Source organism: Oncorhynchus kisutch, unplaced genomic scaffold, assembly GCF_002021735.2.
Source record: "Oncorhynchus kisutch isolate 150728-3 unplaced genomic scaffold, Okis_V2 scaffold3074, whole genome shotgun sequence".
NCBI classification, from domain to species: domain Eukaryota; kingdom Metazoa; phylum Chordata; class Actinopteri; order Salmoniformes; family Salmonidae; genus Oncorhynchus; species Oncorhynchus kisutch.
Genome location: NW_022265019.1, coordinates 1 through 14,005, shown reverse-complemented (window position 1 = coordinate 14,005; position 14,005 = coordinate 1). Strand labels below are relative to the sequence as shown.

The window sequence follows — 14,005 nt, the reverse complement described above, 5'->3', positions numbered from 1 at the left end:
GTATGGTAGAATATATTCAGGGCATAATGCGCAGACAGGGGTATGGTGGGGTGCGGGTACAGCGGAGGTAAGCCCAGGCACTGGGTGATGATGAGAGAGGTTGTATCTCTGGACATGCTGGTAGTAATGGGTGAGGTCACCGCATGTGTGGGAGGTGGGACAAAGGAGTTATCAGGGGCATGAAGAGTGGAACTAGGGGCTCCATTGTGAACTAAAACAATGATAACTAACCTGAACAACCGTATACAAGGCATATTGACATTTGAGAGAAACATACAGCGAGGCATGCAGTAATCACAGGTGTTGAATTGGGAAAGCTAGCTAAAACAGTAGGTGAGACAACAGCTAATCAGCTAGCACAACAACAGCAGGTAAAATGGCGTAGACTAGGCAACGGGGCCAACAGATAAAACAAACAAGCAGAATGGAGTACCGTGATTAATGGACAGTCCAGCGTGCATCAGCTATGTAGCCAAGAGATCAGTGTCCAGGGGGCAGCGGTGGATGGGGCAGGGAAGCTGGACTGGCGAGTGTTATCCAGGTAAAAAAAAAATAACAATGACTAAATAGCTTGTAGCTAGTTAGCTGGTTAGCTTCTGGAGGTTCTTGAGTGTGTTCTAAAAATAAAAAAAATAATAGCGATTCCGTATCACATTGGGTGAGGCAGGTTTCCGGAAGGTATAAACAAATTAAAAGTCAAAAGAGATAGAAAGTAAATATGGGTCCGGTAAGCGTTTGGGACGCGGCGATTCAGGCGGTTAGCAGGCCTGTGCTAACAAGCTAACAGTTTGTAGGCCCGGGCTAGACAAGGTAGCAGTTAGCGGACCGGAGCTGGACAAGCTAGCAGTTAGCAGGCCGAATTAGCAAGCAGGGGAGATAGTGAGGGGCTAGAGAGTTAGCCTTTGGGGGACGTCGCGATGGGGTGAGTCTGTTTATTCCTCTTCATGCGATGACATCGATAGACCGGTCGTGGGCCCGGGTATTGTAGCTCAGGAGTATGCTACGGTGGTAGCACAGGTGCTATGGCCGGGCTAGCTTCAAGCTAAGTGGGTGGAAACGCTAGCCAGGAGTAACCCGGGGTTGCGGTTTAGCTAGATAGCTAGTTGCTGAAAAATCCAGCTGAAAGATGTTCCGTTTGCGGTGGGAATCCGGGGATGAAAAATAATAGGTCCGTTATGCTCTGGTTAGAGTCGCGTTGTACGAAACAGGCGAGAGCTTTCCGAACTACAGGTTAGCTGATGACCGGTTAGCTGAAGACCGCTAGCATACCCGCTGGTTAGCTGGCTAGCTTCAGTTGAGTGGTCCCGAAGTAAATATATATACTTTAGGAATTTAGGAAAAATAGCTACATTGGGTGAGTCGGGTTGCAGGAGAGTATTTGGAAGCTTAGGTTTAGCAAAATGTTTTCAAAGAGATATGTGGAGAAAATATGTAAAAATATGTAAAAAACGAAAAAGAAACGATAAATACAGGGACACGACAGGACGACTTACTGCTACGCCATCTTGGAGCCCTCAGTGTGGGGTGTGTTGAGCCAGGGCACGTTGACATTAAACCCTCAGAGTGGGGTGTGTTGAGCCAGGGCACGTTGACATTAAACCCTCAGAGTGGGGTGTGTTGAGCCAGGAGGGCACGTTGACATTAAACCCTCAGAGTGGGATGTGTTGAGCCAGGGCACGTTGACATTAAACCCTCAGAGTGGGATGTGTTGAGCCAGGGCACGTTGATATTAAACCCTCAGTGGGATGTGCTGAGCCAGGGCACGTTGACATTAAACCCTCAGAGTGGGGGTGTGTTGAGCCAGGGCACGTTGACATTAAACCCTCAGAGTGGGATGTGTTGAGCCAGGGCACGTTGACATTAAACCCTCAGAGTGGGGTGTGTTGAGCCAGGGGCACGTTGACATTAAACCCTCAGAGTGGGGTGTGTTGAGCCAGGAGGGCACGTTGACATTAAACCCTCAGAGTGGGGTGTGTTGAGCCAGGAGGGCACGTTGACATTAAACCCTCAGAGTGGGATGTGTTGAGCCAGGGCACGTTGATATTAAACCCTCAGTGGGATGTGCTGAGCCAGGGGCACGTTGACATTAAACCCTCAGTGGGATGTGCTGAGCCAGGGCACGTTGACATTAAACCCTCAGAGTGGGGTGTGTTGAGCCAGGGCACGTTGACATTAAACCCTTAGTGGGATGTGTTGAGCCAGGGCACGTTGACATTAAACCCTCAGTGGGATGTGCTGAGCCAGGGCACGTTGACATTAAACCCTCACAGTGGGGTGTGTTGAGCCAGGGCACGTTGACATTAAACCCTCAGTGGGATGTGTTGAGCCAGGGCACGTTGACATTAAACCCTCAGTGGGATGTGTTGAGCCAGGGCACGTTGACATTAAACCCTCAGAGTGGGTGTGTGACGCTGAAGCCTCAGCATGCACACCTGCACTGTGATATAATATTGATGAGATTGCCAGGGTTTTCTTTTACCCTGTTAGGAGAGCTCTCTCAAAGAAACGTAGCAGATAGATCAGACATCACTCTAGCAGTAGAAATACAATAATAAGCATCTATAATTATCATGTTATAATAACCCCATAAATCCATAATCCCAGGCAGAAGTCCTATCATCAGATGCTCAGGTTTAACTTGACTGTGTAAATCATGCATGGAATATCAATGGAGTTCGGATTCCAGCCTTTGTGGGTCGATCAGTGATCACACAACACCACTGAAACAGTAGACACTGCATGTCTCTGGGTGTGTTCATGTGTATGACATGAAGGTAGGTACAGGCACACTGATGAATGCTCTTGAAGTTTTACTGCACATACTCCAGGTGTACTCATCAGTGTGCGGGTACCTATCTTTATTTGGGTCACTGGGTGTGTGCGTTACTGTGTGCGTTACTGTGTGCGTTACTGTGTGCGTTACTGTGTGTTCCTCAGGGCCGAGTGGAGGTGGAGGCTGGAAACGAGAACATGAAGTTTGAGACAGGACCCTTCTCCTACTATGGAGTCATGGCACTGAGCACAGCATCACTGGGTGAGAGCACACACACACACACGTAGTGTACTGTATGCAGTATACGATCAGACAAAAGACAAGCAATGCACACATACAAACTGTCAAAGACAAACACAAAGTCTCTCCAACTTTCTCTGTCATACACACTGGCAGGAACACAAACAATAAACTTCAGTCAGACAGTTTTCCTGTTTTTCTAGTGGTGTTATGTTTTATTTCTGAAACACCAGCTTCCCTGACCAACATCCATAAATGTTCAACTCCAACACACACCAGAGTAGATAGTGCTGCTACTAGCACTGTCCACAGCTCACAATGAGGCGTGTGTGTTGGCAAAGCTCACAATGAGGCGTGTGTGTTGGCAAAGCTCACAATGAGGCGTGTGTGTTGGCAAAGCTGACAATGAGGCGTGTGTGTTGGCAAAGCTCACAATGACACGCTCACATGCAGCCCCACAGGAGGCTGCTGAGGGGAGGACGGCTCATAATAATATCCAGAACTGTGCGAATGGAATGGCATCAAACACCTGGAAACCATGTGATCCCATACCACTGATCCTGCTCCAGTCATCACCACGAGTCCATTCTGCCACCAGCCCCCTGTGGTGTGTGTGTAATAGGAGATCCAACAGAACACAGAAATGTGATCTACAGATGATGTATTAAACAGGTAGAAGGAAACACACACCACTGTCACCCTTAAAGGAGGAGGGGAAGGTGTTTATGACTAGGGTGGTGTGTGTGTGTGTGTGTGTGTGTGAGACGGCTTAGTTGGCAGGAAGGTGATGCTGCCACAGGGCTGGAACTGTGATACTAACTATGGGTAGTATCGGAACCTAACGTGTTACACACAATCCCTGATACAGAGAGCAGTGTTTAGTCCCACATGAGCTGGAGTTGTTGAAATAGGGGAGAAATGTATCTCGGAAACCAGATCTTTTTATAAACACTGCTTCCACCTAGTGGTCAGATACCAGTATGACCAGCAGAACTCCCTAAAAGATTTGACAATATAATCAGTGTACTGAGAGTCATAAAATGGAATTAAGTTAGGCTTTCTATGCTGTCAGTCCTGTAGATGGCACTACACATTCAGACATTAGCAGAGTAGGTTCTGCTTGTCGAAAGCCTTTTAAAGTTAACCCAAATATTACCGTTACAGAACAACGGTCCTCTTCTCTCTCTGTCTTTCTCTTCTCTCTCCCCTCTGTCTTCCTTTCTCTTCTCTCTCTCCCTCCGTCTTCCTTCCTCTTCTCTTTCTTCTGTCTTTATCTTCTCTCTCTCTCCCCTGTCTTTATCTTCTCTCTCTCCTGTCTTTCTCTTTCTCTCTCCCCTGTCTTTCTCTTCTCTCTCTCCCCTGTCTTTCTCTTTTCTCTCTCCCCCGTCTTTCTCTTTTCTCTCTCCCCTGTCTTTCTCTTTTCTCTCTCCCCCGTCTTTCTCTTTTTCTCTCTCCCCCGTCTTTCTCTTTACCTCTCTCCCCCGTCTTTCTCTTTTCTCTCTCCCCCGTCTTTCTCTTTCTCTCTCTCCCCCGTCTTCTCTTTTCGCTCTCCCCCGTCTTTCTCTTTTCGCTCTCCCCTGTCTTTCTCTTTCGCTCTCCCCTGTCTTTCTCTTTTCTCTCTCCCCTGTCTTTCTCTTCTCTCTCTCTCCCTGTCTTTCTCTTCTCTCTCTCTCTCCCCGTCTTTCTCTTCTCTCTCTCTCTCCCCCATCTTTCTCTTCTCTCTCTCTCTCCCCGTCTTTCTCTTCTCTCTCTCTCTCCCCCATCTTTCTCTTCTCTCTCTCTCTCCCCATCTTCTCTTCTCTCTCTCTCTCTCCCCGTCTTTCTCTTCTCTCTCTCTCCCCCGTCTTTCTCTTCTCTCTCTCTCCCCCGTCTTTCTCTTCTCTCTCTCTCTCTCCATCTGTCTCTGTCTAATATCTCTGTAATAGTGGTCTCTGTTGTATGTGTATGCATGTGCTATATGCTATGTACTGCTGGCCTACATGTCAAACTGTCCAACTCACATCAGTGTCTGATGTCACTCAGTTAAGCCCCTACCATTGGTCTGTCTGCCTCCAATCTGACAGGCCTTCATTGACCTTTGAAAATGACGAGTCACTCAGGGCGAAGCTGATATTGCACCCTATCCTCAATGTAGTGCACTAATTTAGGCCAGAGCCCTATGTGGCTAACCGTGGCCAAAAGTAGTGCACTATAGTAGGGAATAGGGTGCCATTTAGACAGAGACTTAATGTATTGTTCACCAAATGTATATGATGTATAGAGGCGATCATGTCAAAGTGCTCTGTGAAGGAGAAAGGTTTGTGTGTCTTCAGGTCAGTCGGGCCGAGAGAGGCAGATTTAACTCCTACAGTGCTGTTACTGCCTACCGATGAGTAAACGAGAGCGTCTCTCTCTCTCCCCCTTCTGCCCACCCCTCTCTCAGCCGTCACTCCCCCTCTCTCCCCCTCAGTGGCGTCCCCCCCTCCACGACGCCTCTCCCTTAAGAGATTCTCTCTGTTCTCTCGCTTTCCAGGTAAAGAACCAACCAGCCTAAGAGGGGGTAACATGGGGGAGGGGGGTGGTGTCACTTTATATGCCAAAATCACATTTAAGTTTCCCTCCCATCATCCTCTTCTTCAGAGCCCTGTTCCAGCAAGTACAACCTGCTAGACAAACAGCGTGGAGATCCACTAGAATATCTATCCCTTACATACAGGGCCAGTTAAACTAATGGTTTGTTTTACCTGTTGTTTTTAGTTTTAAGTAGAGTAAAACACAAACATTTGAACTCCCAAACGACTCTTAACTCCCAAGATCTATTCTTTCTCTGCTGGTTTTATTCCCTCTGGGAACCAGGAGTTACAAAGGTTTAGTAATCCAATCAGGCCCTCAATCCTCGAATGCTTTTCTCCAGAGCTTGATAGCAGACTCACAGTAGCCTGGACAAACCAGGCTGAACGCTGAAATAAATCAAACAATTGGCTAAACATTGAACGCCGGTCGAGATAACAGTCAGCGGCACTAATGCTAGTTAATAACTCAATTTTAGCATAACGCATATCTACGCTCCACTACACTCTCAGTGGAGTGGGGTGGTATTGAATTATTCATGCTTTGGTGACCGAGCCGGTCCTCTGCAGTCATCTCTCACTAGGAGGGACTGAGAGATGTGGTGCAGTTCTTACTCTGCTCAGTAATTGCGGATGCTGACAGCTGAGCCCCTATACAGTATGTGATGCTAACAGACCGTGTGCCACATCAGGTCACATCAGTGTGTTTGTCCCCAGTCAGCAGGACAGAGCAGAGGAGCCTGGGACAACATTACTCAGTTTAGTGCCGTTGATGGGTCCTATTTCAATAAGGTTAGGGTTTACAAGTTATATATTATGTATCTTTCCTTTCTTCTTTAGAAAGGAGAAAGGAAGTATGGAAGGTTGGACAGTAGGGAGGAAGTATGGAAGTTTGGACAGTAGGGAGGAAGTATGGAAGGTTGGACAGTAGGGAGGAAGTATGGAAGGTTGGACAGTAGGGAGGAAGTATGGAAGGTAGGAAGGAAGTATGGAAGGTAGGACAGTAGGGAGGAAGTATGGAAGGTTGGACAGTAGGGAGGGAAGTAGAGGCAGTAGGGAGGAAGTATGGAAGGTAGAACAGTAGGAAGGAAGTATGGAAGGTAGGACAGTAGGGAGGAAGTATGGAAGGTTGGACAGTAGGGAGGAAGTATGGAAGGTAGGACAGTAGGGAGGAAGTAGTGGCAGTAGGGAGGAAGTATGGAAGGTAGGACAGTAGGGAGGAAGTAGTGGCAGTAGGGAGGAAGTATGGAAGGTAGGACAGTAGGGAGGAAGTATGGAAGGTAGAACAGTAAGGAGTGTAAGTATTTTCATGATATTGGAGCAGGGTCAGGTACATAGAATGAGTGATACCAGTTTCTTTGGACCTTTGGAACTGCTGGACCACACAGTTCAGATTGAGGAAAAGGAAGGAGGATGGAAGGAACTTGCTGGATGGGGCTCTAGGTGGAGCCACTGCTCCACGGCACTCCCTCTCATCTCTGACCTTTAACCCCTGACCCCTTCTACCTAGTTGCCTTAACTACTGGTCTAGGTTCAGATGTTTTCTCATTGCCCTACTGGTTACATTTTGGGTAATCTTATCCTAGATCTGTGGTTAAAGACCGTCTTCTACCTTGCGCCACTACTACCTGATCCTGTCACTAGCATAGAATGTAGAGTTCTATGATCACTGCTCTACTTCTGACCCTCCCTACTTCCTATAACTGATAGTTCCCTAGACCATTCCCCTAGGCACTTGTGTAGATCTAAAAAGAGTAGATGGGTAGAGGCAATACGAGGCCAGTTTGACCCAGCCTACCCATAGACAAGGTGGGCTATACCTCATTACCTATCCAATGTTTTCAGAAGTGTGCCTAGAAGGAACGAGCTACACACTCCTTCACCCCACCCCACCCCACCTCCCCTAACCAACACACACACACTCATAATGTCCAGACCCCTTCCCCCTCCCGCCAAGCCAATCAGAGCCTCGTTTGCATGGCATGCAGATCCCAGGGCCATAAACTCAAGGAGATCAAACGCCACAGAATCCTGGTTGTTGATTGGTAGCCATGATACCATCATCCTTGGTCCTGGCTGTTGATTTGGTCCCCATCAGTCCCGATCCGTATATAACCACTTCCTCCTCTAATCATCAGTCAATCATACCCAACCTGTGTCTTTGTGTTTCCATGTGTTTGTGTTGCATATACCTGTTGCTCTCTGCTGCTGTGTGCGTGCGTGCGTGCGTGCGTGCGTCCACTGACTTCATCTGTGTCTGAATTACTGCTGTCAGAGCCATGAGATTCTGCTGTACAATCATGCTCTGCTCTGTTCTCCTCTCCCCTGTTCTCCTCTCCCCTGTTCTCCTCTCTTCTGTTCTCCCCTGTTCTCCTCTCTTCTGTTCTCCTCTCTTCTGTTCTCCTCTCTTCTCCTCTCTTCTGTTCTCCTCTCTTCTCCTCTCTTCTGTTCTCCTCTCTTCTCCTCTCTTCTGTTCTCCTCTCTTCTGTTCTCCCCTGTTCTCCTCTCTTCTGTTCTCCCCTGTTCTCCTCTCTTCTGTTCTCCTCTCTTCTGTTCTCCTCTCTTCTCCTCTCTTCTGTTCTCCTCTCTTCTCCTCTCTTCTGTTCTCTTCTGTTCTCCTCTCTTCTGTTCTCCTCTCTTCTGTTCTCCTCCCCTGTTCTCCTCTCTTCTGTTCTCCTCTCTTCTGTTCTCCCCTGTTCTCCTCTCTTCTGTTCTCCTCTCTTCTGTTCTCCCCTGTTCTCGTTCTGTTCTCCTCTCTTCTATTCTCCCCTGTTCTCCTCTCTTCTGTTCTCCCCTGTTCTCCTCTCTTCTGTTCTCCCCTGTTCTCCTCTCTTCTGTTCTCCTCTCTTCTGTTCTCCCCCGTTCTCCTCTCTTCTGTTCTCCCCTGTTCTCCTCTCTTCTGTTCTCCCCTGTTCTCCTCTCTTCTGTTCTCCCCTGTTCTCCTCTCTTCTGTTCTCCCCTGTTCTCCTCTCTTCTGTTCTCCCCTGTTCTCCTCTCTTCTGTTCTCTTCGCCCTGTTCTCCTCTCTTCTGTTCTCCCCTGTTCTCCTCTCTTCTGTTCTCCCCTGTTCTCCTCTCTTCTGTTCTCTCCCCTGTTCTCCTCTCTCTGTTCTCCCCCTGTTCTCCCTCCTCCTATCTGTTCTCCCCTGTTCTCCTCTCTTCTGTTCTCCCCTCTTCTGTTCTCCTCTCTTCTGTTCTCCCCTGTTCTCCTCTCTTCTGTTCTCTCCCCTGTTCTCCTCTTTCTATTCTCCCCTGTTCTCCTCTCTTCTGTTCTCACCCTGCTCCCCTGTTCTCTTCTGTTCTCCTCTCTTCTATTCTCCCCTGTTCTCCTCTCATTCTGTTCTCCCTCTGTTCTCCGCTCTTCTTCTGCTTCTCCCCTGTTCTCTCATCTCTTCTGTTCGCCCTCTCTTCTGTTCTCCTCCTAGTTCTCCTCTCTCTGTTCTCCCTGTCTCTCATCTTCTGTTCTCCCCTGTTCTCCTCTCTTCTGTTCTCCCTCTCCTCTCTCTGGTTCTCCCTGTTCTCCTCTCTTCTGTTCTCCCCTGTTCTCCTCTCTTCTGTTCTCCCCTGTTCTCCTCTCTTCTGTTCTCCCCTGTTCTCCTCTCTTCTGTTCTCCCCTGTTCTCCTCTCTTCTGTTCTCCTCTCTTCTGTTCTCCCCTGTTCTCCTCTCTTCTGTTCTCCCCTGTTCTCCTCTCTTCTGTTCTCCCCTGTTCTCCTCTCTTCTGTTCTCCCCTGTTCTCCTCTCTTCTGTTCTCCCCTGTTCTCCTCTCTTCTGTTCTCCCCTTTTCTGTTCTCCTCTCTTCTGTTCTCCCCTGTTCTCCTCTCTTCTATTCTCCCCTGTTCTCCTCTCTTCTGTTCTCCCCTGTTCTCCTCTCTTCTGTTCTCCCCTGTTCTCCTCTCTTCTGTTCTCCCCTGTTCTCCTCTCTTCTGTTCTCCCCCTGTTCTCATCTCTTCTGTTCTCCCCTGTTCTCCTCTCTTCTATTCTCCCCCTGTTCTTCTCTTCTATTCTCCCTGTTCTCCTCTCTTCTGTTCTCCCCTGTTCTCCTCTCTTCTGTTCTCCCCTGTTCTCCTCTCTTCTGTTCTCCCCTGTTCTCCTCTCTTCTGTTCTCCCCTGTTCTCCTCTCTTCTGTTCTCCCCTGTTCTCCTCTCTTCTGTTCTCCCCTGTTCTCCTCTCTTCTGTTCTCCCCTGTTCTCCTCTCTTCTGTTCTCCCCTGTTCTCCTCTCTTCTGTTCTCCTGTTCTCTCTCCTCTCTCCGTTCTCCCCTGTTCTCCTCTCTTCTATTCTCCCCTGTTCTCCTCTGTTCTCCTCTCTTCTGTTCTCCTCTCTTCTGTTCTCCTCTCTTCTGTTCTCCCCTGTTCTCCTCTCTTCTATTCTCCCCTGTTCTCCTCTCTTCTATTCTCCCCTGTTCTCCTCTCTTCTATTCTCCTCTCTTCTGTTCTCCCCTGTTCTCCTCTCTTCTATTCTCCCCTGTTCTCCTCTCTTCTGTTCTCCTCTCTTCTATTCTCCCCTGTTCTCCTCTCTTCTGTTCTCCTCTCTTCTGTTCTCCTCTCTTCTGTTCTTCCCTGTTCTCCTCTCTTCTATTCTCCCCTGTTCTCCTCTCTTCTCCTCTCTTCTGTTCTCCTCTCTTCTATTCTCCTCTCTTCTCCTCTCTTCTGTTCTCCCCTGTTCTCCTCTCTTCTGTTCTCTTTCTCTTCTGTTCTCCTCTCTTCTGTTCTCCCCTGTTCTCCTCTCTTCTGTTCTCCCCTGTTCTCCTCTCTTCTATTCTCCCCTGTTCTCCTCTCTTCTATTCTCCCCTGTTCTCCTCTCTTCTGTTCTCCCCTGTTCTCCTCTCCCCTGTTCTCCTCTCTTCTGTTCTCTTTCTCTTCTGTTCTCCTCTCTTCTGTTCTCCCCTGTTCTCCTCTCTTCTGTTCTCCCCTGTTCTCCTCTCTTCTATTCTCCCCTGTTCTCCTCTCTTCTATTCTCCCCTGTTCTCCTCTCTTCTATTCTCCTCTCTTCTGTTCTCCCCTGTTCTCCTCTCTTCTATTCTCCCCTGTTCTCCTCTCTTCTGTTCTCCTCTCTTCTATTCTCCCCTGTTCTCCTCTCTTCTGTTCTCCTCTCTTCTGTTCTCCTCTCTTCTGTTCTTCCCTGTTCTCCTCTCTTCTATTCTCCTCTCTTCTCCTCTCTTCTGTTCTCCCCTGTTCTCCTCTCTTCTGTTCTCTTTCTCTTCTGTTCTCCTCTCTTCTGTTCTCCCCTGTTCTCCTCTCTTCTGTTCTCCCCTGTTCTCCTCTCTTCTGTTCTCCCCTGTTCTCCTCATTTCTATTCTCCCCTGTTCTCCTCTCTTCTATTCTCCCCTGTTCTCCTCTCTTCTATTCTCCCCTGTTCTCCTCTCTTCTGTTCTCCTCTCTTCTATTCTCCCCTGTTCTCCTCTCTTCTATTCTCCCCTGTTCTCTTCTATTCTCCCCTGTTCTCCTCTCTTCTATTCTCCTGTTTCTCTCTCTCTTCTGTTCTCCCCTGTTCTCCTCTCTTCTGTTCTCCTCTCTTCTCCTCTCTTCTGTTCTCCTCTCTTCTATTCTCCTCTCTTCTCCTCTCTTCTGTTCTCCCCTTCTCTCTCTTTCTGTTCTCTTTCTCTTCTGTTCTCCTCTCTTTCTATTCTCCCCTGTTCTCCTCTCTTCTATTCTCCCCTGTTCTCCTCTCTTCTATTCTCCCCTGTTCTCCTCTCTTCTATTCTCCCCTGTTCTCCTCTCTTCTATTCTCCCCTGTTCTCCTCTCTTCTGTTCTCCTCTCTTCTCCTCTCTTCTGTTCTCCCCTGTTCTCCTCTCTTCTGTTCTCCCCTGTTCTCCTCTCTTCTGTTCTCTTTCTCTTCTGTTCTCCTCTCTTCTGTTCTCCTCTCTTCTGTTCTCTTTCTCTTCTGTTCTCCTCTCTTCTGTTCTCCCCTGTTCTCCTCTCTTCTGTTCTCCCCTGTTCTCCTCTCTTCTATTCTCCCCTGTTCTCCTCTCTTCTGTTCTCCCCTGTTCTCCTCTCTTCTGTTCTCCCCTGTTCTCCTCTCTTCTGTTCTCCCCTGTTCTCCTCTCTTCTGTTCTCCCCTGTTCTCCTCTCTTCTGTTCTCCCCTGTTCTCCTCTCTTCTGTTCTCTTTCTCTTCTGTTCTCCTCTCTTCTGTTCTCTTTCTCTTCTGTTCTCCTCTCTTCTGTTCTCTCCTGTTCTCCTCTCTTCTGTTCTCCCCTGTTCTCCTCTCTTCTGTTCTCCTCTCTTCTGTTCTCCCCTGTTCTCCTCTCTTCTGTTCTCCCCTGTTCTCCTCTCTTCTGTTCTCCCCTCTTCTGTTCTCCTCTCTTCTGTTCTCCTCTCTTCTGTTCTCCTCTCTTCTGTTCTCCTCTCTTCTGTTCTCCCCTGTTCTCCTCTCTTCTGTTCTCCCCTGTTCTCCTCTCTTCTGTTCTCCCCTGTTCTCCTCTCTTCTGTTCTCCCCTGTTCTCCTCTCTTCTATTCTCCCCTGTTCTCCTCTCTTCTATTCTCCCCTGTTCTCCTCTCTTCTGTTCTCCTCTCTTCTGTTCTCCCCTGTTCTCCTCTCTTCTGTTCTCCTCTCTTCTGTTCTCCTCTCTTCTGTTCTCCTCTCTTCTGTTCTCCTCTCTTCTGTTCTCCCCCTGTTCTCCTCCTCTCTGTTTCTCCCCTGTTTCCTCTCTTCTGTTCTCCCCTGTTCTCCTCTGTCTTCTGTTCTCCCCTGTTCTCCTCTCTTCTGTTCTCCCCTGTTCTCCTCTCTTCTGTTCTCCCTGTTCTCCTCTCTTCTATTCTCCCCCTGTTTCTCCTCTCTTCTATTCTCCCCTCTTCTCCTCTCTCCTGTTCTCTTCCCCTCTCTCCTGTTCTCCTATCTCCTCTCTCCTGTTCTCCTCTCTCCTGTGCTCCTCTCTCCTGTGCTCCTCTCTCCTGTTCTCTTCTCCTCTCTCCTGTTCTCTTCTCCTCTCTCCTGTTCTCTTCTCCTCTCTCCTGTGCTCCTCTCTCCTGTTCCCCTCTCTCCTGTTCCCCTCTCTCCTGTTCCCCTCTCTCCTGTTCCCCTCTCTCCTGTTCCCCTCTCTCCTGTGCTCCTCTCTCCTGTGCTCCTCTCTCCTGTGCTCCTCTCTCCTGTGCTCCTCTCTCCTGTGCTCCTCTCTCCTGTGCTCCTCTCTCCTGTGCTCTTCTCCTCTCCCCTGTTCTCCTCTCTCCTGTGCTCCTCTCTCCTGTTCCCCTCTCCTGTGCTCCTCTCTCCTGTGCTCCTCTCTCCTGTGCTCCTCTCTCCTGTGCTCCTCTCTCCTGTGCTCCTCTCTCCTGTGCTCCTCTCCCCTGTGCTCTTCTCCTCTCCCCTGTGCTCTTCTCCTCTCTCCTGTGCTCCTCTCTCCTGTGCTCCTCTCTCCTGTGCTCCTCTCTCCTGTGCTCCTCTCTCCTGTTCTCCTCTCTCCTGTTCCCCTCTCCTGTGCTCCCCTCTCCTGTGCTCCCCTCTCCTGTGCTCCTCTCTCCTGTGCTCCTCTCTCCTGTGCTCCTCTCCCCTGTTCTCTTCTCCTCTCTCCTGTGCTCCTCTCTCCTGTGCTCCTCTCTCCTGTGCTCCTCTCTCCTGTGCTCCTCTCTCCTGTGCTCCTCTCTCCTGTGCTCCTCTCTCCTGTGCTCCTCTCTCCTGTGCTCCTCTCCCCTGTGCTCTCCTCTCTTCTGTTCTCCCCTGTTCTCCTCTCTTCTGTTCTCCTCTCTTCTGTTCTCCCCTGTTCTCCTCTCTTCTGTTCTCCTCTCTTCTGTTCTCCCCTGTTCTCTTCTGTGTTCTCCTCTGTCTGTGCACGTGCATGCATGTGTGTGTTTACCTAATATGTGTGTGTGCATGCATTCATGTTGGTGCGAGTGAATGTGTGTGTTCTTGTGTGAATGTGTATAGGTGTATTATCCCAAGCTCACCTTCTCTCTCCCTCTCCGTATCCCAGAGTTCCGTTCTCCTACTCACAGTAGTGGTCTGAACCGCTCGGCGTCGCTGAGCTGCACTGAGCGTGGCGCTCCCGGAGATTGCAGCTCGGTAACCGCTAGCAACACGCAGCTCACCACCTGCCAGTACACACCAGACTTCTACGTACGTGCTCTTACTGACCTGCAGTATGTCAAGGTAACACTCTCAACTTTAACCCCTGACCTTGACTTTTAACCTGCTTATAACTCTACATATATCTTAGTCACCTTCATGCTGACAGCACTATTCTGTCTAGTAGTCGCACATGCTTGGGTGAGGGTTTTGTTTTTAACAGGGCCTTGGTCTCTCTATACTCTCTCCTCCTCCTCTGTCCTTTTCTTCTCCTCACCTCAGATCACTCGTTCCCAGTACCAGAATGGTCTGCTGGCGTCCAGGCTGGACAGCACCCCCCAGTCACCCGAGGGGAGCCACCCCCACCTGGACAGCACCTCCGCATCCCTGCCCCCCATCACCACCCAGCCCTTCCCCGCACCCCTCTCCCCTTGGCCACCCCACC

At 49.3% G+C, this 14,005-nt stretch overlaps 1 protein-coding gene across 1 annotated transcript; it reads left to right on the top strand.

Moving 5' to 3' along the window:
* Positions 1-2,099: 2,099 nt before the first annotated feature.
* LOC116371295 (metal transporter CNNM4-like) lies at positions 2,100-13,977 on the top strand (the record flags this gene model as incomplete). The annotated part of the gene is made up of 4 exons (XM_031820191.1): positions 2,100-3,034; positions 5,436-5,525; positions 13,469-13,644; positions 13,843-13,977. Coding segments are annotated over exons 1-4 (639 nt in total), but the record flags the coding sequence as incomplete, so codon positions are not given.
* Positions 13,978-14,005: the final 28 nt, after the last annotated feature.